The sequence below is a fragment of the Trichoderma breve genome (assembly GCF_028502605.1).
Source record: "Trichoderma breve strain T069 chromosome 7 map unlocalized scaffold00007, whole genome shotgun sequence".
Classification (NCBI taxonomy): Eukaryota; Fungi; Ascomycota; class Sordariomycetes; order Hypocreales; family Hypocreaceae; genus Trichoderma; species Trichoderma breve.
Genome location: NW_026611593.1, coordinates 2,003,017 through 2,026,217, shown reverse-complemented (window position 1 = coordinate 2,026,217; position 23,201 = coordinate 2,003,017). Strand labels below are relative to the sequence as shown.

At 50.4% G+C, this 23,201-nt stretch overlaps 6 protein-coding genes across 6 annotated transcripts; 2 read left to right on the top strand and 4 right to left on the bottom strand.

The window, feature by feature from the left end:
* Positions 1 to 885: 885 nt before the first annotated feature.
* On the bottom strand, positions 886 to 2,457 carry T069G_10824 (uncharacterized protein; the record flags this gene model as incomplete). Its single annotated transcript, XM_056178034.1, has 1 exon — positions 886 to 2,457. One exon carries the CDS (start codon positions 2,455 to 2,457, stop codon positions 886 to 888), a length of 1,572 nt encoding a protein of 523 aa, XP_056024324.1.
* Positions 2,458 to 7,497: 5,040 nt separating this feature from the next.
* On the bottom strand, positions 7,498 to 8,775 carry T069G_10823 (phosphotyrosyl phosphate activator (PTPA) protein domain-containing protein; the record flags this gene model as incomplete). The annotated part of the gene is made up of 1 exon (XM_056178033.1): positions 7,498 to 8,775. One exon carries the CDS (start codon positions 8,773 to 8,775, stop codon positions 7,498 to 7,500), a length of 1,278 nt encoding a protein of 425 aa, XP_056024323.1.
* A 365-nt stretch (positions 8,776 to 9,140) lies between these two features.
* T069G_10822 (3' exoribonuclease family, domain 1 domain-containing protein) lies at positions 9,141 to 10,030 on the top strand (the record flags this gene model as incomplete). The annotated part of the gene is made up of 3 exons (XM_056178032.1): positions 9,141 to 9,321; positions 9,387 to 9,544; positions 9,626 to 10,030. 3 exons carry the CDS (start codon positions 9,141 to 9,143, stop codon positions 10,028 to 10,030), a joined length of 744 nt encoding a protein of 247 aa, XP_056024322.1.
* A 2,868-nt stretch (positions 10,031 to 12,898) lies between these two features.
* T069G_10821 (ATP-NAD kinase domain-containing protein) lies at positions 12,899 to 14,788 on the top strand (the record flags this gene model as incomplete). Its single annotated transcript, XM_056178031.1, has 1 exon — positions 12,899 to 14,788. One exon carries the CDS (start codon positions 12,899 to 12,901, stop codon positions 14,786 to 14,788), a length of 1,890 nt encoding a protein of 629 aa, XP_056024321.1.
* Positions 14,789 to 16,876: 2,088 nt separating this feature from the next.
* T069G_10820 (uncharacterized protein) lies at positions 16,877 to 18,054 on the bottom strand (the record flags this gene model as incomplete). Its single annotated transcript, XM_056178030.1, has 4 exons — positions 16,877 to 17,135; positions 17,204 to 17,274; positions 17,661 to 17,853; positions 17,978 to 18,054. 4 exons carry the CDS (start codon positions 18,052 to 18,054, stop codon positions 16,877 to 16,879), a joined length of 600 nt encoding a protein of 199 aa, XP_056024320.1.
* Positions 18,055 to 20,032: 1,978 nt separating this feature from the next.
* On the bottom strand, positions 20,033 to 22,125 carry T069G_10819 (homeobox domain-containing protein; the record flags this gene model as incomplete). Its single annotated transcript, XM_056178029.1, has 5 exons — positions 20,033 to 20,089; positions 20,132 to 20,990; positions 21,054 to 21,517; positions 21,676 to 21,787; positions 21,929 to 22,125. The coding sequence occupies 5 exons, from the start codon at positions 22,123 to 22,125 to the stop codon at positions 20,033 to 20,035; spliced, it is 1,689 nt and encodes a 562-aa protein (XP_056024319.1).
* Between the last annotated feature and the right edge of the window lie 1,076 nt (positions 22,126 to 23,201).

Below are 23,201 nucleotides of genomic sequence, written 5' to 3'. Positions count from 1 at the left end.
GGGCCAGTGCCTAGATCTCAGTGTAAATGAAGCCTGTGGCGTCCCGTGGCTGCCTGCATCCAAGCTTCATGTTGCGTGGCACCGATCATGCAGGCTGGCTATCAGTTGCCAGAACCCGAAGACGCGAATTGCCAAATACCGTAGATGGAAAGATACCCAGTAGTGATAATATCGGAAACTATAAGAATATAGCTATTAGGAGTAAATACTAGAGCAAAATACTGATAGTAGCTAAATGTAGTGACAGTAGCTAAATGTAGTGATAGTAGTAGATATTTGAAGAGCCAGATATTTATTACTTGTTGGATAACTAGGTACCGATTCTAACATTCTAACACTTGAACCTCACAGTTGCTGGGGTGCTGGCTAGTATTTCTCTTGATTAAAGAACTAGGTAGGTGAAGTAAAATGCTTCTTTTGTATCGCGCTATCGTATGCTTTAAACTCGTTCAAGTCTCAAATGCGCATATACCTAATTACTTTTTTTAATGAGATATGCCGACGGCCAAACCCTCGTAGATGCCCATCATTAATTCCTGGAGATATTCCTTCCAGACTATGGATACAACAAAATTCCACCGATAATAACTCGGTAAAAATCCACCTTGATGTGATAGAGAGAGCTGAAGAGCCTCAGAATCTCACAAAACGCCAAGTGCAACATGCAAACCATCTCGTGTATCGAGTTCACAAAAACAACCGCCCCCAGAGGTATCATCAAAAGAAATAACATGACAAAGGAAATGCATTCGTAAACTCATCATTTATGTTGACAAAATATCGGAAAGCAACAACAAAAAAAAAAGTGTACAGGCCAAAATTGATGCCTCAGATGACCATGGAGTTGTAGGCGAATATAGGAGAATTGTGTCGATCGATTTCGATTTAGAGAGACGACTGGTCGAGTTCTTGCGTAGGCAGGGGGCCAGTCTCATCGCAGAGCTGGCTGTTGGAATCAGGCTGGTATTGACGGTTGCGGGTATGGATATCAATCAGCATCTCCACCAACGTCTCTGCATCTCCGTATAGAGAACTGAGATCCTGCCCAGTAAAGCTGTGCCCCAGTCTGCATGGGCCAATTCTAGGCTTTCTATATGCTGCAAACACGATGCCTCGATCAATCATCTCTGATAGTCGAACTCCTGAAACTGGGCTGTCTCGATCGCGTGAAGAACTTTGAGAAAATTTGCCCGAGTAGAAGGAGCATGCGTAGCCACGCGCGATTTCGTGCAACTGCGCTTCTGTGTTTTTGTATTCGACCCAGCCCTTGGACCGCAACATGGTAGCATGAGCCTCCGGGGAAATTTGTAGTGGCGATGGGACTTGATCAAGGCCATGCGCTGCCAACAGTCGACCAACTAAGGGCCTCTTGCAAGAACTCGCAGACTCGAGGTCGAAAACTTGGCCACGCGGTCCGCCTGGCCAAAGATTTACCACATAGACAAGGTCGAAATCATATCTCTTTGCAATTCTAGCGGCCTCGAAAGCAGCGGCAGTAGCAGGCCGGCTGATAGGAGGAGGCGTTAGTGTCAGGAGGGGAGAAGGCTTAGGCGAAGGGGGAGAGGTGTCCATTGGGAGCGGAGAGTGCAGTTGCGTGCCGCTATCAGATTCAACGTCTAGATTATCAGGCGCCAATTCAGCAATATCGTCATCGCTCAGATTCAGAAACTCGTTGAAGTCAGGCTCCCGCAAGGTAGAGCTATTGGATGATGCTTCAGAGGGGGACGAGTCGCTGAATGAATCGTTCAAAGATGGATAATCAAAAGTCTGAAGAAACTGATCTTCAATTTCCTCAAAGAGAGCCTTATCGATCGCAATGTCGAAGATTTTGGAATCGGCAAGCAGGTTGCGCGCGTTGCGCACGGGTAGAATCTCGGGCGAATATTCAGGAGTTGGCGGACTATCATAGGAAGTTGTTGGGACTCTGATGCTCTCAAACGAGCGGCGGCAGGAGTCGATGTCTTCCAGGTCAGGAGATGGAGGGGTGTCAAGACGTGGTGTAGCCCGTAGACGGAGCGGAGACTGAGAACGAGGACTTGGGATCTCGCGTATCTCTAACGCCGTGGACATTGGTGCCGCCTTCTCCTCTGGGCTCGGCGACTTAGGAAATTGATATTCGCGAAGCTTCGCCACTAGAGAGTCTGCCTGTGGGTGAGGGCCAAGGAGGGAAGGCGATCGGGTAGGCGAGTGACTGAAGCCTGGACTGGAGGCATGGGAACTCAGTGAGCCTAGTCGAGAAGGAGTGACATCTGGGGCTGAGGGGGATCGCCCTGTCGCTATTCGCAATCGCACTTCCTCTCGAGCTGCCATGCGAGTGGCTGTCGGGCGAATGAAAGAAGGAGAGGGGAACTGGGGTTCTGTCGGGGTGCTGATAGAAGTAGCAACCGAAACAGAGGCAAATGAAGGTTTGCGCTTGATGCTGAATAGCCTCTCGAGGCGATCAAATCCGGTCGCCATCGTAGTGGAGAGATGTTGAGGGAGAAGGAGAAAGAATGAAAGAAGAAAATTGAACGAAAGAAAGAGAGACAGTGAAGATGGCAGATGGGAATCCGCGTCGAGGGCGGCAGGGAACGATGTGTGTTAAATGTCTTTGCCGCTTCTGTTTTGATGGAGAATGGCTGGGGAGAAGGAACTGGCAGAAGTTGGTAGACAAAGTGAACAGCTGGGTGATTTTTTCGAAGTAGAGTGCGAAATTAATGGGTGGCAGGCAGATCCCCATACAAGGTGAAAAGTGAAGCAGAAGTGAATCAAAAGTGAGAAAGTCAAAACAATGATGGCGAGTCCACTCCGCAACACCTCGCCCAAGGGCGGCTGCCAAGTGATGAATCAAAAACACCTGGCCGGTACCCTTACGGCAAGGCCCAATCTGTCGCAAGATCTGTTCGTGGTACCTAATCTGTTCACACCGGCGCCAAAGCGAGCGTAGTGCAAGATATGCGTGCCGTAGGAATGTGTCAAAGTGATGCACCTCGCGATGCTGTGCGTGGGTGCGCCTTGTATCTCCTGCGGCCGACGGTGATAGGCCGTGTTAGAATGAGACGTCGCGACAACGAAATGCGAGCTGTTCTCTGATGATGAATTGGCGAGTTGCTGGTTTTTAGATGAAGATATTTTGGATGCAGTTTCGTACGGGAGTGATGTTGGATTCCAAGCTGGTAGAAGAGCTTGAACTTGGAGGCGGTTTCTGAGAGGCGATGCGATACCGCGATAAGACGTGTAAGTGAATGGAAGGAACCGCAAAGGGCTGTTGCCAATATGCCGACTGCCGGCTCTGCAGAAGAACAGAAGGAGCAACAGCTACAAGACAGGGGAATTTGACAAGAGCGACGACTCGAAGCAGAATCTCTTCCTGTTCAACTTCAAGCACGCGGGAAATCCGAATAAACAAGGAACAAGGAACAAGGAACAGACAGTACAAGACACAAGAAGCCAATACTTCTGAGCCAGAGGGGTCGAGGGAGACTTTTATCGTGTCTCCAAGGGCAGGACCAAGACCGCGCAGTTCCTGTTCCTCCCTCCAAGACATCCCGGACCCTAGACCCAGACCCTGGGAACCAGCATCCAAGAAACAAGCAAATCGGATGTCCTCCTCCACCGTCCCCACGGCCTGCGCTCGGATGCAGCAAGCCACTCGACTAGCAGCCCGAGGCCCAAGAGAAGAAAAAGCTGGTAGACTGGAGCGACTGGAGCCAAGAGCCACTTCGGACGCAGGGCAGAGACAAAATGCTCAGATTAGCGCCGCGGCTCACGGACGTCGACCAGGGTGGCGTGAGGCCCTCAACTGATGGTAGAGAGAGATCCGCCCTGGCAGGATGCTTTAGCCAGCTCGGGGATGTGGGATGAGGCATCGCCTCCAGCTCGCCTCCAGCCCTTCTCCCCTGCTGGTGTGAGCGTGCATCGGGCGGGTGAGACATGCGGGCAGCATCCAGGCTGAGCGACCAAGCGCTTCTGCTTGTACATTCTAACAGGACCTCAGACCCGAGGTATGCATTACACAGCCGTGCCATCCAAGACAGTACAACTCTAAAAGAAACAGCCCGGCCAATGGCCACCCCGTCGAGCCTTTGATTTTCCGTGTCCTCTAGCATGTTCAAAGCCAGCCTTAGCGCATGACTCTGCTCCATCGTGGCTTGTTCCCATATGGACACGACGTTTCATTTCTCTTGTGTCTAAGCGGGAAATAGAGGGGTTTGCTCGGGTATGTGACAACCGCATCGACAAGCGATGCCAGATTCACCCCGACATCAAGTGCCTCCGATGAATGGCTATATCACTCCAAGTATCTACTACCTACTCTCCCTACTTTCTGCTACTATCAATATTTTACTCTAGTATCTGCTGCTATTGCTAAATCTTTCTAGCATCTGCTACTATGGCTATATCTTATCAAAGGACATGTTCGTTACCCCTCCTCTCCAAATACACCAAGAAACATTAATCTATTGCCCTTGTCCACCCATCCCGATCAGAGTTGGTGGTTTGTTTTTACTACTACCAAGTACGGACTCAAGGGAGACTTGAACGAATTATATGCAGACCAAGGGCGACGGCCCCACTACAAAGGGCGACGGCCTTACTACCCTCATGCAAGCCGCGGCCAGCATGCCAGTCGGCGATCTAATTTATATCATCGCTCACATCTCACATTCTGCCCTTATATCATTTGCCCCTTCAACAGGGTGATATTAGTACTTGATAGTCTGTGAGCCACTGAGCTGACGAGATGTATTAGTACTCTACTCGATCTCGGCCTTGGCCTTGATGTGCGACCTATCATGCGGCACAGATCACTACAACAATCACGTACGGCAGATTTGACAGGACCACACCTCTACCTGGTCCCCAGTTCTTGGATTCGGGAGCGTTGGTCCTTGGTTGAGGAAATGTCGCCGGCGCATATGCCACTGGAATCAGATCGCCCCGAATAGAAACAGCAGTCTACCTTGCCGTGGCGCAAAATCCAGAAGCGGGAGGCAGCGTTGTAATCGCTAGCCAGTGCTTCACATGGATAGGAGGTCATACAAGTACGTGATACATATTTCTTGCTTTTGTTCCGTCCCTGGCTCGTCTCCCTCGAGATGGAGTTGCACAGCTGCGCTCTTCTCGTCCCCACCACCCGCCACCCAAGATAGCCGTCATACAATCCCATACCAGATTTGGTTTTCCTTTTCGCAGACGGCACAGCCCGAGTCATGAGCGGCTACTGCATGCTCTATTCATCATGCAGAGTCTGGCGCTGGCCAAACGGATGCTTCCTTCAGCGCCATCGTCAAAATTTTCAGGCCAGTTCCTATTGAGCCATTTACGATATGTGATACTTGCCTGCTCAAAGGATCACAAGGGCAGGCGGAGCGCGAAAAAAAAGAAAAGAAAAAAGAAAAGGGAACTTAGGAAAAAGCAATGCCTTGCGAGTTGTCATTTCGCCTCTGCCCTGTTGTGCGAGTATATGCACCCAACTACGGCTAGTAACCGTGGCGCCGGCCGCTAGCCTTTTGGTCTTGACTGGACGAGCTGACACTGGCAGTTTACGGCAGAATGGCGTCCAATGATGCAGCTTGAATTGCTCCCGCCTCCAGACCGAGCTGCTGTCCTGCATATTGGCCTGTCCAAGATTATTGACAGGCATGTAACCACTTGTCACACCCATAAATCCACCACTGTTTATACCCCGTGTTAGGCCCATCTCCTCATCACAACTTCCCGGTCAACACTACGACTATTACGGTATTGACTCCGGCTTCTGGTCCGGGAATCTGATCAACGGCCGAAGTGCACAGCAATCCGCATCAAGCCGCCTCGGACGACACAAGACGCGAGGATGGCTCGGGGAAACCTTGACCAGCTACTGCTTGGTGTGGTAATTTATGGTGGCACAGATGCGCCGAGTACGTTGCATCGTGTTGCCATTTTACCCAATCGCCATTCACACGCAGGCCGTATACTCGTATCTCAGTGACTACAACCGTGTATCCTCCATCTTCCTCCAGTATCTGTTGCCATTCCTTCCCTAGTCTACCCTTTCCCATCAGTATCTGCTATTCTCAGTACAGTTTTCTAATAGCTGCTACCAGCGCTATCTCTTCCAGACTTTTCTACTATCACATTTATCCAACTAGCGGCCAACATGGAATACCATATAGCCACTGGTTTCAAGTGTGAAACCACAGTATAGCCTTGGAAATATCGTTGCCTAAGATGGAGTATGAGAATGTTACCGCACCAGCGGCATCGTATTTGTCTTGGCATGTTTACGAACGGCCGCTGTTGGTCTGGTAAAGCGGTTGGTTCCGGAAGGCCACAGACCATAACACATGTGTTTGAGGGGAAAAGCTTGGGGCATTATGAGATCAAAAGTCGGCTTCACTCGTCCGATGGTGATCCATCGCCCTTTTTAGCTGTTTCAAGCACCACGTGCGTAGATATTTTTCTCACGAAGCCACATGTTTGTGCAGGGTCAAGGCAACAAATAGCGCAGCTTGGTATCCAGCAGCTTGTTATCCCAAGTCATATCCGGTCCAAGTACCGGGCTGTGTAATAGCAGGTACCTAGCGTATAGACAGATGCGTAAACATGTGATAATCGAAATGTCTCCTGACTATAAGAAATAAGACTTCTACGTCAGAGTCAGGGTGAAAGTAGTTGCTTATAAGAACCTCGAGAAGGCGAGATTAGTCTATGAGGATGATTTGATGGATGCCACTTTCGACCGCGTCAACCACTCAATTGTCAAGGCTGTGAGCTTGAGCGGGAACCCAAAGGACATCCCAACGACGATATATATATGTGTGTTTGCACTGCCAGATTTACTCTACTTGAAGAGTATGGAGAGAGCAGTACAAGTTAGAATAGCAGCAATAGTAGAGAACATAGCAATAGTAGATAAAGTAGAGATAATAGCAGATATTCGAATAATTGGACATTAGGTAGCAAAACAAAAGATTACTACGCTTCTTTTTAATCTCGCTTCACTACAGCACGTTCTTAGTCATGTCTCTTCCGCTCGCTGTTATATTTTGAACGACCTTATGGATTCCATATACCACTACGAACCTCCACGATGATGAGGTATCTCGTGTATCTATCGATGAACCCATAGACTGTCGCTGGCCAGGTACTGTTCGATGCCCGACGATATTTTGACGGGAGTGAGAGGGTAATAAGGGGGGATTGGCAGATATTTAAAGAACAAATTGACTACACGATTGACAGAGACGAGTCTTTTACATCCTGCGATAACATGCTGAACGCTGTCCACTGCCAACAAAAGTTTTCAGAAACATGAACATTTCAGACTTCAAAGAGAGGGTTGTAAGCGGAATGGCTAGTGTATCTTATGGATAGTGTATCTTGTGGTAGTCATATCTTGGTTTGATTGATTGTAAAGAATTTTTGAAACCTCTTATTAGTATCCAAGATTATCCGGCAATTCATTCTCTCTCTTGAACCAGGTCATATATTGTCACGTAACGTATATTTATCTCACATAGTGATTCGCCCCTAGTCGAAGGGGATTCTACGTAATGTTTCCACATGGCCCTTCTTCATCTCCTGAGCAGCAGCAAGACTACTGGGCACCTTGATACCGCAACAGTCGCCCCAGCCCGTGCCGTCGTGTGCTTGACCTGTGTGGTTATGGTTGGAGTGATCTTCGCCATCGTCTTCACCAGCAGCTGACGGGTCTTCTTCACTCATACCAGGAGCAGCAGAGATGAGGGACCCGAACATGAAATGCTGCATCACCGGTAGCTTTCCAAGAACCTCGGCGACAAACATACGGCGCATGCCTCCGTCGATTTTAGTCCACGACTTGGAAGATGAGATGTCGTCCAGCATGGGACTGTGCCATCGTAGGCCTTTGACAGTCTTTGTACTGTTGACAAAGTTGACTTGGCCGAGATAGAGATAATCATCACCGAATTCCTCGACTGTAAGGTCCTGGTGAATGGCGCGAGGGGTGATGTACGGATGGTGTAGAAGTTGAGAGGCGCCAAAGAGGAACGGCAAGAATTGGTAATCGTCCAATCCCCAAACACCGTGGGAGCCCGCAGGTTCCAGATAATACGCCATCTGGACCACTCGCATCAGGGAGATGTAGCGAACAAAGACTCGGAGAACAAGTGCCTGGAAGTCGGAACGCTGCAAGATGCCGAGCTGGTACAGACAAAGTAGCCACATCATAAAGTTGAGCTCGTGTCCTGATCCATAGTCGATTCGATTCCGGTTACCGAATGACTGGGCAAAATAGGCAGATGCCTCGGCGATGGCATCCGTGTTGTGCAGGCCTAGACTTTCATGCCATGCTGGGGTCTTTTCGTTCACCAGATCCAGGAAGCCTCTAAAGGCCTTATTGCCGAAGCGAGAACCGCCCTGCTCGTTGGGTGGCGACTGAGACACAAAAGCTTCCGCTTGGTCTAATATGCTTAAAATTGTCTTGACGCCCTCACTCAGGGATTCATCCCTGACGGCAGACTTGGGTGTGTCCACTACGGACTCAGATAGGCCAAAGACCCAAGCCGCAATGAGGCTGTAGGTTGGAGAGGCCAGAAACAGCTCATGGTCCTGTTTTGAAAGAATGCGCCTGCTTGGGAGCTTGAAGCTCCAGTCCGCCAAGTCCGGGGGCGAAGGGAGAGCGGGAGTCTGAGGAATAGGAGTTGGGTTGGAGGGGCCGGGTCTCCTCCTGCGAGGCTCGAGCTTGGGGATTCTGTCTTTCAGGTTGGGGATGCCCGAGGCCAGTGATGGTGAAGGAGCTGGCTGGGCGGGTGATTCGGAGGCCATGGCGCGTGTGTTCGGATTCACATTCACCGATGCTGAAGCTGTGCTTTGTAAGATGCAGGATGAAGAAGCTGAGGAGCTACCCGGATGGCGAAAATCGGTACCTGAATGTGCCAGCAGCTCAACCCCACGTCACTGGTGATGGGAGGTCCCCACAAGGTATCTGCTAGTACCTGAACCTGAGAGCAGCAGCCACGCCCACTGCTGTCAAGGTACCTAAACAGAGAATGTACCTTTGCAGATCGAGACTAGCAAAGCCGGGCTCCTCATCACGGGCAAAATTTCAATCTTGTGCATATCTGAGTCTCAGGCACTTTGTAACCTCATTGTCGTCTTTCTTTCACCACAACGCCTCATCTTTTGCAGCCATGGCTCCTCCTACAGCTGAGCTGTCACATCTTCCCAAGGCCGACGGCTCGGCAAATTTTGCATTCGGCGGCTACACAATCACAGCGGCCGTCAACGGGCCGGTAGAGGCTCAGCGTCGAGATGAGAATCCCTTCGAGGCGCTGGTAGATGTGAATGTGCGGCCGGCAGCAGGAGTTGGAGGTGAGTTGATATCACGGTGACGAAGATTTTCATTCATCCGGCTGACATCTATCGCTGCCTTGTAGGAACGGCCGAGCGCCAGCTGGAAGCTATCCTGCAGCCTGCTCTGCGACATCTCATCCCGGTCAGAAACTTTCCGAGATGCGTGATTCAAGTCACGCTCCAGGTCATGGAAGTGCCTGAAAACGCCTATGTGAACACCAAAGTGCTCCAGCCCCGACTGGTGAGTGGTATTGTCTCGTTTCTTGTTTTCCCGTTTACGAGCCTGGTTGTTGGCCGGCTGATCTCATACTCATCTACGTAGAATCTCGGAATCATTCCGGCACTCCTCCACGCCTCGATTCTGGGTCTCCTAACGGCAACAATTCCCCTGAAAACAGTGGCTTCAGCAACTTGCCTAGCAATTACGAATGATGATGAGAGCACCGTCAAGGTAGACCCGACACCTGCGGAAATTGACCAAGCGAGATCTGTCCACGTGCTGGGCTTCACGGCCAGCCGAGACCTTCTCCTGGCCGAGAGCGAGGGCTCTTTCTCAGCAGAAGAGTGGGACAAGGTTCTCCAGACAGCGGAGAAAGTGTGCTGCCGCAGCCAGGAGGCCGAAGATGATGCGGAAATGGGAGGCTACGGGGCAGAGTCCGAAAATGTGCAACAGTTTATGCGCTCAGTCCTGGAAGCTAAAGCAGCCGAAGGTCTCCACTGGAGGTGAAGCATTTGGCGTTGTTGATACATCATTTCTTCCCTACCATTGGCTCCCCCTTTCGATAGATATCACGGGCGCCAGCAGAGACGGTTGTGCCCATTGTACTCGTATCTTTGCGATGGTGCGGAGCGCCCTGGTTTAGACGGGCGATTCACAGGTGAATTCACAGGTGATACGTGGGAGCCGGCTTTAGTGAGGCGCTATCACCTCAGGGAACACCTCGAGACTGGACGGAAAGGATGAGACGGAAAGCGCTATTGGATTTGTGATATTCCTACGAGATGCCATCCAAACAGGTCAGCTGGGTCGAGATAGCAGTTCGCTAAGCTGCATCAATAATTCCCGGATATGTCGCTGCATCTCGAGGAGGGTGCGCCAAACAGGCTGAATTCTTTTGATAATAGAAAAAGTTGGGGGAATATACACGTGGGGTACATTACAAGGGACTTGTTATTAACTTGGCAAGCGGAGGTCAGAAAAAGCGAGACCGCAAAATGAATACATACATACATTCAGTAAATATACCTAAGCACCTAACCCGCTCGTAGAACGCGTATTCAGCCAGCATTACATAAATATAGTAGCAGTTATTAGAAACATATAAATATAATAGCAGTTACTAGAAAAATATAGACATAGTAGCAGTTACTATAAAAATGTAGATATCGTAGCAGTCACTAGAAAAATGTAGATATAGTAGCAGTTACTAAAGAATAGGTGTATAATTTAAAGCGTTGGTGCTCGTAATCTTCCCAGTCTCGGTCTTTCTGTCTTCCGCTTGCTTGGGTAGCAAAAGGAATTAATGGTCACCTACATGGGATTCTGGATGGCCAACTTGGGGTGCCGAATAGCAAATCGAGACATTTCTTGCCCCGGTTTCTATCTTGCCGTATCTAAATTTGGGTTGACTACCAAACCTCCTAGGTAATATTTGGGCATGCCTATGTGTTTTTTTTTGTAACAGCCCCTGGTGTGAGAGATGAAACGGCGTTTCGACCACCAGCGGCAGGGCCCGTAGCGACCGTTGCAGCAGAGAGAGAGAGTCAGTGAGTATCATTGTAATATTACTCCGTAGATAAAGGAGCAAAGGGGAAGTTGTCTGCTCCATGCTCTTTTCGAATCCAGATGCAGAACACCATGTTTAGAAGCTGGGGGCTGGTGAGACTGCCAAGACGCCGCACTATCAACCAGCGGGTATCTGGCATGGAGGAATCGCCTCCGTACTCGCCACTAGAAACGTGCACTGCGACAGGGCACTTATGGGATTTTTTTTCTCCGCAGAGTAGCATTTCGGCCTGATTTGCCTTCCATTGTGTTTGGTTTTGGCCGTCGGATTATGGGGGGTGCATACCTGTCCCTGTCTCGGTAGCTCATACCTGTAAGCACCTCTGTTCTGCAGTAGACGCAGCGCGTATCAGGTACCTGCCACTTTCAATTGCCGGGCATAATGCCCGTCTGCGTCTCAGATGCAGAGCCTTCATTCAATGCGTCTCCCCCAGTCTCATTCCTTCGCTCCTCATTTTCAGGGGATGCGTTTTGCGGTGCGTCCCGCTACTCCGTACTATTAGCTCCGTGTACTGCGGCGGGTAGGGGGATGATAGCTATTGTTTCGCTCATCGCCAACGCCAAATGTTTCTGGGGGCTAGTGACAGCTTAGGAGCTGTGACGATGGCTGCATCAATTATTGACAAGGCTTGTGATAGATGATGGGATTCGTTAGCGGTCAGAGAATGCGGTTTTGATTCTTTGGTTGTCGGTTATAAAAGACTCCTGGCGCCAAGCAGGTTCTTTGTTGTTGGTTTTTCTTTGTTTGTTTCGGTGTCGACGCACGCATCGAGATTAATCCTAATCACCTCAACGGCTTGGAGTCGCAGTGCCGGAAGCAGAACTCTGGAAGTTCCTGCAAGTGCTTTTTACAGCGTGTCTTTTCGATTTGTTTTATTTCGTCATCTTCATTTTTTACACATCTTTTCTTGACGACATTTTCTATATCATTTTAATTCCAGCCACTCTCTTCATTGCCTCTTTCGGCTCCTTTTGCTATCGATACAAGACAGCTGTGGCAAGACCAGACCTGGCGTCGGCTCGTTCCTTCCACCAAATTCCTAGTGTCAAGAAACTTGCCCCTTTTCTGCTCCCTCTGATTTGGAGATTCTTCAGCTTCACTCTACACCTCATTTCTCCTCATCTACGCCGATTCCATTGCCTTGTGCTACAGCTGGTCTGTTGCAGCTCAACGTCATCATACTTTGCTCAGCGGAACAACTGTTCGGCCTCGATACCGCTAACACGGCAATACTTGCTCTCGCTGCATCAGCATTTGTCGAAAGAGGTAATATTCGAACCCGCCCAGCTGCGGAGAAACTCCCACTGAATAAGCAACAGTCGCAACGATCCCACAGCGCGAACAGGAAACTGCAAGGTTACGCAGACGAACCTTTCGCTCCGACGCTTCCGCTGGAGCCTAGCGTGTTGTGCTTGCACTTGCAGCGCATCGCGTTTTGCAAAATTGGATGAGGGGGATCGCTGTGACGCTAGCTGCATCACCGTACGAACAACTGTGCGCCAAAAGTAGCAGCCAATCCTCCGCATAATCCCAAGGCGCCGGCTGACTTTGCCTTTCCCGATTTGTAAGGCCGTGTCCCTGGCTATTGGCCCTTTGCACAGTGGTGGACTCGCCGCTGTACGGTCGCAATCTAGGCTTACACTGTTCTACAGCTTTCCACGGAACACGGGATTCCGCTATCATCTCTGCGCCTCATAATCCCGGCGTTTCCAAGCACCCACTGCCTAAGCCCGCCCGGGGTTAATAATCGCTCTCGCAATCGCATTTGCAACGCGCTGTAGCCGCTACCGACACTCGCTAGAGTAATCATGGCCGCCGTGTCGCCTCGGACCGACCTCCACCCTACACCCGAAAAGGGCAGCGGAGTTGACTCGCAGGAGTGCCCTGCTGCTTCGCTTTTGTTGGCTAAGTCCGATATATTTGACCGCCGCCCCAAGTCATCGTCCGGCATTCATAATCTGTCCGTCAACGTCAACAAAGCATCCCGATATGAAGTCGACTCGAACACCCCATACACTGCTATTCCATCGTTAGGTGGCTCTGGTGCCACGGGTCCTTCCGTTACGCCTGTTATTATTTCCCCGGCCGAACCTTCGACTGTGCCATCGCCCAAGACCGCAATTTTAACAAGCCTCACTGCGCCTTCGGCGGATTCCAACCAGCAACAACCGCGCGACCAATACCAACCTACTGCTGCCCACGACTTGCTTCCTCGCCAAACCATTCTCAAGGCACTCGCGTCTACCACTTCTGTTTCGCGTCCCAGAAAGCCCGAGGCTCTTTCCTTCAACAACAACATGTTATTCCCTCAGAGCAACGGCGGCTCTTCCGCCGCCGCGAGCCCTCAGCAGCAGCTCGCCGATGCGCTCCAGGACCTAGCAAAGAAGAGAAATACACCGACCACAGCAATCAGCAATTTATTGTCGCCATGCTTCTACCACCAGAGATTCGACGATGCTGTCGACTTTGAAAAGGTCCTAGACGAGATCAAGAACGACGAGTCCATGTCGCACTCTCGCTTGGTCCAGACCGCGACAAGTGTCCGCGAAATCTCCAAGCAACTTCAGCGCCGCCCTGTCAAGCGCGCAGTGCGCAATGTCATGATTGTCACCAAGGCACGGGATAACCAGCTTGTCTACCTGACGCGAGAGTTGACAACGTGGCTTTTGCAAACCCCCCGATATGGGTCCGACGTTGGCGTCAACGTTTACGTGGACGCCAAGCTGCGCAACTCTAAGCGATTCAACGCTGCCGGCATTGTCGCTCAAGACGCGCGATTCGAGACCATGCTCAAGTACTGGACTCCAGATCTGTGCTGGAGCCAGCCCGAGAAATTCGACCTGGTCCTCACCCTTGGAGGTGACGGCACTGTCCTCTTTACCTCGTGGCTCTTCCAGCGCATTGTGCCCCCAGTCCTCTCATTCAGCTTGGGCAGCCTTGGCTTCATGACGACATTCGAGTTTGAGAACTACAAGAAGCACCTTAACCGCGTGATGGGAGATGATGGTATGAAGATCAATCTCCGCATGCGCTTCACCTGCACCGTGTGGAGAGATGGATCAAACGGTCCTGACGAGGGCGAGCAGTTTGAAGTTCTCAACGAGCTTGTCATTGACCGCGGCCCATCGCCATATGTCTCGAACCTGGAGCTATACGGAGATGATGAGCTCCTGACAGTTGTTCAAGCTGATGGATGCATCTTTTCCACCCCTACTGGTTCGACTGCCTACTCCCTCTCGGCTGGTGGTTCCCTCGTTCACCCGGATATCCCTGCCATCCTCCTGACTCCCATCTGCCCACACACGCTCTCGTTCCGCCCCATGGTTCTCTCCGACACCATGGCGCTTCGTGTTGCCGTCCCGCGCAACTCTCGAGCTACCGCGTACTGTGCTTTCGATGGCAAGGGACGCGTGGAGCTTAAGCAGGGTGATCACGTTACTATCACGGCATCTCAGTATCCCTTCCCAACTGTCACCCGAACCGACACGGAATGGTTTGACAGTGTCAGCCGCACTCTGCGATGGAACGTTCGAGCCGCTGCTCAGAAGCCTTTCGATGCATCCGGCATTTCACCTGATGGTGATGATGACAATGACGACAGCTGGGATATCGACACTGATAGCGCATACTATGCGAGCGAAGAGGGCAGCACTGCCGCCAGCCCCGTAAGGAGGCAAATGAGCATGCTGGGCATGTGATTTCGATAAACTCATGCAATTTTTTTACTACTCAAGTTATACATGAGCGTGTCATGTCAGCACTTTTATTGCAGGCTTTGCTTACACCGGCATTGATTCTTATACACTTTCACTGAACATATAGATATAGGATATGTTTGGAGTTTTTAGGCGTTGGAATACGGATGGGACTCCTCTGGATAATGTCCCCCCTTTTGGTTAGATTTTTTGGCTCCCTCTTTAAATGACAGTCTTATTAGACTAGATGATACTACATACATGTAGCTAGATACGACCTGAGCAACGATCTTGGGTCGCTTGAAATGCAAAGAACACGAAGATTTCGTTTGCAACACACGTTTAGAGTAAATTTTTGGTGAATCATTTATCTGACTTGCAGTTTCAGTGCCGTAGAACCTTTTAGAGAGTAGCTATTCAGCATCCCAGCGACTGCGAGGTCAACTCAGAATAGGAGGCGGAGGACAGCCTTTTATGTGCTACCACGGGTACTGATCTAGGCTATAATAGATACCAGGCTCCTTGAGTATCTGCTGCTATGGCTATATTCTTCTAGTATCTACTACAGTATATAATATTGAGATTTGAGAGAAATGAGAGAAGTTGTTGCGACCGATTGATTGATGTTGATGCTAAATTCTAGGCTATGTTGCTAAGGGGGCGACCTTTTATCGGTCCTCATCCGGTCTCATCTTCCTCCAACACACCCCTTTACCACTCGTTGCCCGAATTCCATAACCCATTATGAAAGAAATCCTATGAAAAATAAAAGCGTAGTTAAGCAAAGTGTGGTTGAGCAAAGTAGTTGTGTTGTTGCCGAAAGAGAACGATGCCCAACGGTAGCGCACTCAGAAGGGTGGTTCGGCATCGACTTCATCAGGCAATGTCCGTCTCCATAGCTCGCTGACAGAATCGGAATGGGTGGGGGTATTCCATCAACCCCATCCACTTAATCATATGGGAGATGTATAGTATGACTGTGATAAGTCGGGGTCGTGGAGGTGGGAAGGCTCGATGCCAGCGGCAGCGAGGCGCTCGTTGATGAGGGGGTTGAGCACGCCCTCAAGACATGGAACAAGAAGCAACTCCAGTGAGCGCTGAGCAAGCAGCTCGTCGACGTGGGTGTCGATGAGAACGAACACACCCCCGAAGGTGTAGCGGTTTGCTTCACGTTACCCGAATTCCATAACCCATGATACAAAAGAAATGCCGTGAAAATATAAGAATACTTGAGCAAAGTAGTGGTATAGTTGATGGCATAGTCCCCGCAGGTTTGCCCTTCATACACAGCTCCAACTTCTTATTCTTGTCGTTCACTGCATCTGCCCTTATTACGAGGCCAATAAGTAGTAACTCTTGTGGTAGGTTATCCCATGAGTACTGGTTTCAGTTGAGCAAAGTAGTGGCATCGTTGATGCAAAAAGGGAAAACGTAGCAACGGACGGCGCTGTAGAGCCGCGTTGATTAAAGAAACCGGAAGAAAAATTGGACGTTCTCCGTTGCGGGAACCTGCGAGAGCAGCGCTTCAATGGGAACGCCTTCAGAAAGGGGTACTCCTCCGTGGCCTTTGGTGAGGCACTCTTCAACGATCTTTGGTGATCAGGGGGGTTGAGGACGCCCTTCGAGAGCCGAAGCAAAGAGTACTGGATTCAGCTGCGACGACACCTTTCCAAGGCAACTCCCACACCTAGATATGAGATCCTCCCTGGCCCAGTGTGGCATAAAACAGTGGCAAACTTCTTCTCCCATACCATGAATATCTGTTGGCGTTGCTGTTGTATTATCATTCATTGTCGCAAGAGTCATTAAGGCTATAATAGAGGACGTTTGTTGGTCGAGTAAGATTTGTATTGACTTCTTTAGTCTCGGCGCCCACGGGGCTGTATACGTTTGGTATGCGAGATCCAGAAATCATCCATGGCCAATTGTCACAAGCACACAGCGTTGGTTTGACGGAGTCTGCTGGGAGAGGATGATCTTGTAAACGGATCAAATTGGCTCTGGTAGGTTCCCAGAAGGCCTCTGGAGCCAACTCTTGGGACCCAGCAAATGGGCTCCCAGGGCTGTCCTGGTAAGACGCGGCTCTTGAGATCAGTTGGCGATTGAAACTGTTGCCAGAGTTTGATGTCTCAGCTGGCCACGCATGTCTCTGAGTTTCTCCATGCTGATGTCCTGGTCAGCTTTGGGGCCGGTATTCTTCTCGCGCTCAGCCTTCATCATGGCGGTCTCTTGATCCCTGGCAATGGCCGACAGTTGGGCATTCTTCTTCTCTGGAAGCGATCCCGGCAGAGCCGTCTGCTGGGTCGACATGAGCGCCATATAAGAATGGAGTAACCCTGGTCTGTCCGCACTATTATGATAGGTTAGCAATTGGAAAGGAAGCTGGGGAATGACAGATACTGGTAACCTAGTACTTACAGGTAATGCTGGCGGACGAGGGCCCTCGGCTGGAAGCGCAGCAGATTGCGAGGTGCTTGCAGATGCCCTGGCTGGTGGTGGTGAGGCCACTCAGTTTGCTGGGCTTGTCATTGAATAGGTATGTAGTGTGGGAGAATCGTCGGCCCAGCTATCAAGTGGGTAGTCTCAACTTTAAAGTCGATTCCTTTCGTGTTTACCATGAGCATCTTTGGATCGACGAGATTGGTGTAGGTCTTCATAGTTTCAAAAAGCACTCTCTCTCGGAGGGCGCCGGTCAGCCACTTATTGATATCGCCAAGAGCTGGCGAGCCCACTTGGTGAGCATTACCCTCTCTTGATGGTCATGGAAGGAATCCTTGGCCTTAAGACAATGCTAGATTACTGCGTGCTTCTGGACCAGGTGGTTCAAATGCCCGTGGATTTGGAGACTCGTTTTCGGATTGAAATGCTGACTTACGATCACTCCAACACGACAGGCGTCGTGCAGATTTACCCCGGTGGCCATGATGTTGATGTTTGCAACCAGGATTTGCGTCTTTGAGTGAGGATCGGTAAATAGGCGGAGCGCTTTAATCTTTGCACCCTGCTTGTCTGTAGAACGAACAGTCAAGGTAACAAATCCGGCTATCTTCATGGAGGCATACATAAGTCTATAACCCTAGTTAGTACTTAGTGGTCCAATTCATGGGGGAAATGTAAAGGGTGAATGATTGTATAACTGCTGGAATATAGAATAACATTCTGCCTTGAGTAAAATAAACAAAAACAACTTACTGCTGGATCCACGGTGTGTCCAAGTAGATGACAATGCGCTCATTGTATAGGTAGACGTATTTATGGGCCAACTCCATGCATAGGAAGCCGTCTATCTTTCTCTATTCTGTTCTCCTCAGTCCGGGGTTACTCTCGTCCTTCTTTGGTGACTTTATTAGTGATGGCACATCAAGGTCGTCTCCGTCCTTCAGTGTTTTTAAAACAGCACGAGTCTCTGGCCTGGAGGCCAACTTTTCGACTTCGGTGATAGAGCCATTGTTGGCTCCGGTTGTGTATCTCTTGGTAGCCTCAATATTGATTGGCTGACCACATCTTGGAGTGGTGAGGTAAGGAACACTGGGCACCCACATTCACCAATTTCTTCAATGCCGTGGCATCAGCCGGGCGTGTCGGTAGGAGAAACCCTCCTACTAAGTGTATTGCCTCAAGCTTTCCTGTTTACCATAGACACTCTAAGATCCATCGATGAGGTCCGGAATGTCTGCTGTCAAAGTCCTGCAAAGAGCAGGTAAGTCCATAGATCTCAGAATTGTTCGGCGTCTCCCTAGACCCAACGTTCCGTAAGATTGTAGTATTCAGCCGAGTGTTGACACGATATTCTTGTATTTCAGGCGCAGTGTGACAGGATCAGTGAGAGATGAAGACGACCCTTGTTTGATCCTTACCGGCTATTGTTTTGCTGCTTTCAAGTTGCTAGGTAGGTATCAACATGAGCTCAGTGTTGTTTGGTTGTTGTTCCGATCAAAAACCCACCTTTCCATTGCGAACCAGTTCCATCAAGTTGAGCCAAATAGTTCGGGCCATTCCAAAGTCGTATCTTTGTGAGGTTGTTGATTCTGTATGCATACACCGCAAAGGGCTGCCGGATAAACCTGTCCATGAGGCAATGTGTTTCGTAGTAAAAGACTTCCACCGAGTATGCCCAGTAGGCTTGCACACACGCAACGCCATCTGAGTAAGTGCTGTTGAGACCACGGGCTTGAGTCTCTGAAAGCGTACCTCTTCTTGCTGAGAGGGTGGGAGGAGTATTGCAAACAGTCTTCGTGGTGATCATGAGTTGGGACAACAGGTATTGTCGATCCATCTAAGAGAGAATCTGCAGTGAGAACTCAGTAATGTTCTCCTTTTCAGTGTGTATCTGTAAAGTTTGTTCAGAGTTGTATGTATCACTTGAGTATCTTCCTCAGTGTAGACATCGTTATAGACTCTCCGGCCGTCATCGCAGAGATGGCGACAATGGCCAAAGATGTGTTGTTCCAAGTTGACCTCAGATGATGAGTGGAAATCTACGAGATGATCTTGAGCTTCTGGCCGGCGAGCCCTAACTATATAGACATTTTGAGGCCAATTCACTTACGTGCCAACTCACTTGCGCGCGGCCATTTGCATACTCACCGCCTATATAGATACGTGTCGATGCATAATGCCGGCTCAAGTGAATAAAGATCACAGAGTCTAGAGTCACTCAAGTGAATGAAGATCGAAGGCTCTAGAGTCACCCAAGTGAATGAAGATGAAAGAGTCTGGAGTCACTCAAGCAAGTTGACCTCTCGAGGCAAGTAAATCATGCAGTAGCTTTCTAATATCATTGATTCTCATGCATTGGTGCTAAGTAAACAATGTAGATGTAACAATTTCTTTTCTATCCCCCGCCAGTAATATTCCCACCGCTCCGTTGCGCCGTTTTTAAAATGCTGTTGCTGGCCTGGGAGAATCAATCCAACTGTTGCCAGTTCCAGCCGCAAGCCAATCCTTAGGACAAAAAAACTCCCTTATCCGCAATGTCCAAACCAGCAAACATTCCTGTCTCTCCCAAAGTTGGAGAGAATAATAGTTCAAATATCCTTTGATGCAGATATCCCCCTCGGCCTCTAAAGACAAAAGAAAAATGTCAAAAATCGTCAAGGGGAGTACAAGAATTCGAAATTCATGCCTTCGTATGAAAAACAAAGGGAATGATCAAATGAGTGTGTGCAGTGGTGCTTTTCTTGTCTTTCTTTTTTCCAAACAAAATTAATATTTCTTTTTTTTCTCCCCGGTTCTTCGCCTCTTGCTTCACCTCCAAGCGCCCTGGCTCAGAGACAGTAAGCCGGCAACGCAGTCCATGTCGCCCTTTTTGCTGGGGCTGACTTCGCCGCACATGAACCGGCTTACTTCATCGTCCCGTGGGGACTCTGCCTTGGCCTCTAGATCCCGGAAGCCATGGACACCCGTTTTCACGGGAGAACCAGGCTCCGATGGCACAGTGTCAGACCGCACCAGGAACGCCGCTGGGCTCTTTCGGCCCTGCAGCACTCGACCGATGCGTCTCGCACTCTGCGATCTAATGGGGCTGCCAGGAGCCATTTGCCGTCGTCCCTCAGCAGAAGTTGCGCCATCTCGCGGGCTCCAGTTCTCCTTGTCCGAGTCGGACGGGGAAACGAGCATGGAGACGTTCATCTTTGCGTGGAAGGACTCGCGCGGCTTCTCATCGTTTGCCCAGCATGTTTCCAGCCGAGCAACGCTAGAGCTGGTACGGCCGAGCCTGGGCTTCTTGGTTCCGCGAGAGCGCTGGTACTTTGACAGCGGTGCATTGCGCTTAATGCTGCTAGGCTGCAGGATGCCGCTGCTGGAGCGGAGCAGGCTAATGGCAGCAATGGCAGAACCGCTGGACTCGTGCTCAGCTTGAGCTGTCAGCTCATCGCGAGTCTCGGAGTCGGCACACAGCTCCCAAGCATGAACATCACGAGATCGGCCACGAACCAGGCGTGGTGGAAGTGAGTTGGTCAATGTTGAGATGGGGGGTAAAGTGACAGCAGGGAGTGCACTATGGCTACGCTGAAGGCTACGCTGTCGAAACTGGGGCAGAGATGGCAGAGTAGACGAAGGCCTCGATGGGGTTTCACGGACTGGAGATGACTCGTTGTTGGCCACCAGCTCAGCCTTGCCCTCAAGGGAAAGGGAAAGACGCATCTGAGACTGATATGCTCTAGATGAATTAGATGAGCAAGAGGAAGGGTAGAAGGGGTCGTATCTGGGAATCAAAGTCAGCGAAATGAAGACGACATACAATCCCATCAAACATGCTATAACTTACTTCACAGAGTTGTCACGAGAGAGAGGCGTGGCGTACGAATTGCCCAGGTTCCATCGGTTTGCCAGGTAGCCGACAGAGTGAGAAGCATGATGGACCTCATCCTGTGAGGATGGGTACAATTGCCGTTGTGGTGTCACATGTGGCAGACCGTTGGCAGAGAAGGGCGGGCAGCCGTAGCGGGGTGCCGGCGTGGCATGGATGGCCTCTACACCAGCGTGGTGAGGGTGCACATGCAGAGGGCTGTTGGGATGGTGAGAGGGTGGTGAAAGAGGATGGTTGACAAGATCTGGAGAATGGCCGGGGGAGGGAAACGAGGCGGGATCCAGCTCGACGACGATGCTGCGAGAGGTGATGGGGTCTGATGCGATGTTGTGCATGCCGCTGAAGCGGAGAGCCGCCAGCTCCTGCGGTGACAGCGGGCGTGATTTCCGCCTGTCATTCTGTCGACGATTCTGGAACCAGATCTAATTCGGCAAACAGCCTTGTCAGCTTGTGTTGTTCTCGAAGCATAAAGGGTTGCATAAATCTTTGATTGATCTAATTTGCAGACGCGTTGACCACCCCGGATCCCGGCTCGGCAGCAAGGAGTGGACGTGCGAAATTTTTAAAGCAGATGACATACCTGAACTTCCTTTTCGTTAAGTGAGACGCGGTTCACGATCTCGAGACGCGCTTGCTTATCGGGCTTGGGGTTGATGGAGTATGCTTCTTCGAGGATCAACTTGTCCTTGGTGCTAATTGAGGAAAGATAAACATGTTAGCTGTCTGCCAAGCATCCGGGGCCAATTGAAGCTGAAGCTGAAGCCAGGTGACCTGTGTTTATGGTTCCCAGGCTCCAGCAAGCAGTCAAGCAGCAAATCATCGGGTGGACATACGCTGTTCGCTTTCTCTTGCCCTTGGGATGTTTATCTGTAGTGGGGGATGAGACGGTGGGGAGCGCGCTCTGGGCCATGCCGGGCATGTACTCAGAGGTTCGGATAGGCGACGGGGAGCTGACATGCCGCAGATGCTGATGATGGTGATGATCCAGGTCGGCCATGGATGCAGGCGGTGTCAGAGGGCTGTTGGACATTGTGGTGGTGGAGAGCTGTTGTTGTTGTGGTTGTTGTTGTTGTTTGTGTCGCGGGTTGTTGATCTAAGAGGCGCCTAGAGCGAAAGGCATTACTCTCTTGGGCGTCGGGCTGTCGGGATTGTCGAGAAGCGGATTGAGGAGGATGGGATTAGGGGGAGAGGATGAGGATTAAAGACCAAGATAAACAACAATTGGGTGCCGGGGATGAAGAGGGAAAAAATAGAAAATAGCACTGATGGCCTGTCTCGACGTGTAGCGAAAGGACAAGGACGTGGTAAGGCAGTGGCGTGTGTGTTGTGGACGTGCAGGAGGCGGTGGGAATTGAATTGGGTACATAAGCTCCAGTTGCATCGGCAGGTCGATCAGGTAGAGTACCTTGGGTACAGGGGGCGCTAGCGCTGCTGCTTGCCGTGGACAGCGCATAGTACAGCAGGTTACAGCACGCACAGCACGCCAACGGGCGGTCCCCTGGCGCTGGAGCCGGGAGGGGCGTGGGCTGGCTCCAGGGGGGTTTTCGCCAGCGATCCATGGGCTCCATAGAACCGCATTCCGACCGCTGGTATCGGTACGGCGGGCGCCAGGCTCCCAAGTCACCTCCAGAAGTCACCCCTCTAGCTCTCCGGGCGCCTCGAATTCAATTTCTCTCTGCTAGCAATTTAGAACAAAAAAAAAAAAAAAGAGCACAATCGATCCGCGTTTCTTTTGGCTCCATTCACGGCCAAATCACGTCGCGCGCCTGGCGCTGGCATGTCCAAATAGGGAAACATGTCAAGACGCGTTGCAGGTACTCGTACAAGGGTCAACCAAACGATGCATCGCCCAAGCCCATTTTGCTGCGATTCTTCATCACTTCTTTTGTTGTTCTATTTTGCCAATTGCACCGTAGCTTGGCTCGGACCATTCACAACCCCTGTCCGCTAGATGCAGACGACTGCTCCTTTTTTTTTCTTCCTTCTTCATGTTCTTTGTTACTCCCTCTCTCTATCTGTCTATTTCTCTTTCAGCAAGTACCCAGGTAGTCCGGCTCCATAGAAAAGAAGCAAAATAATACCTGTAGTATTTACTGTAAAACAAAA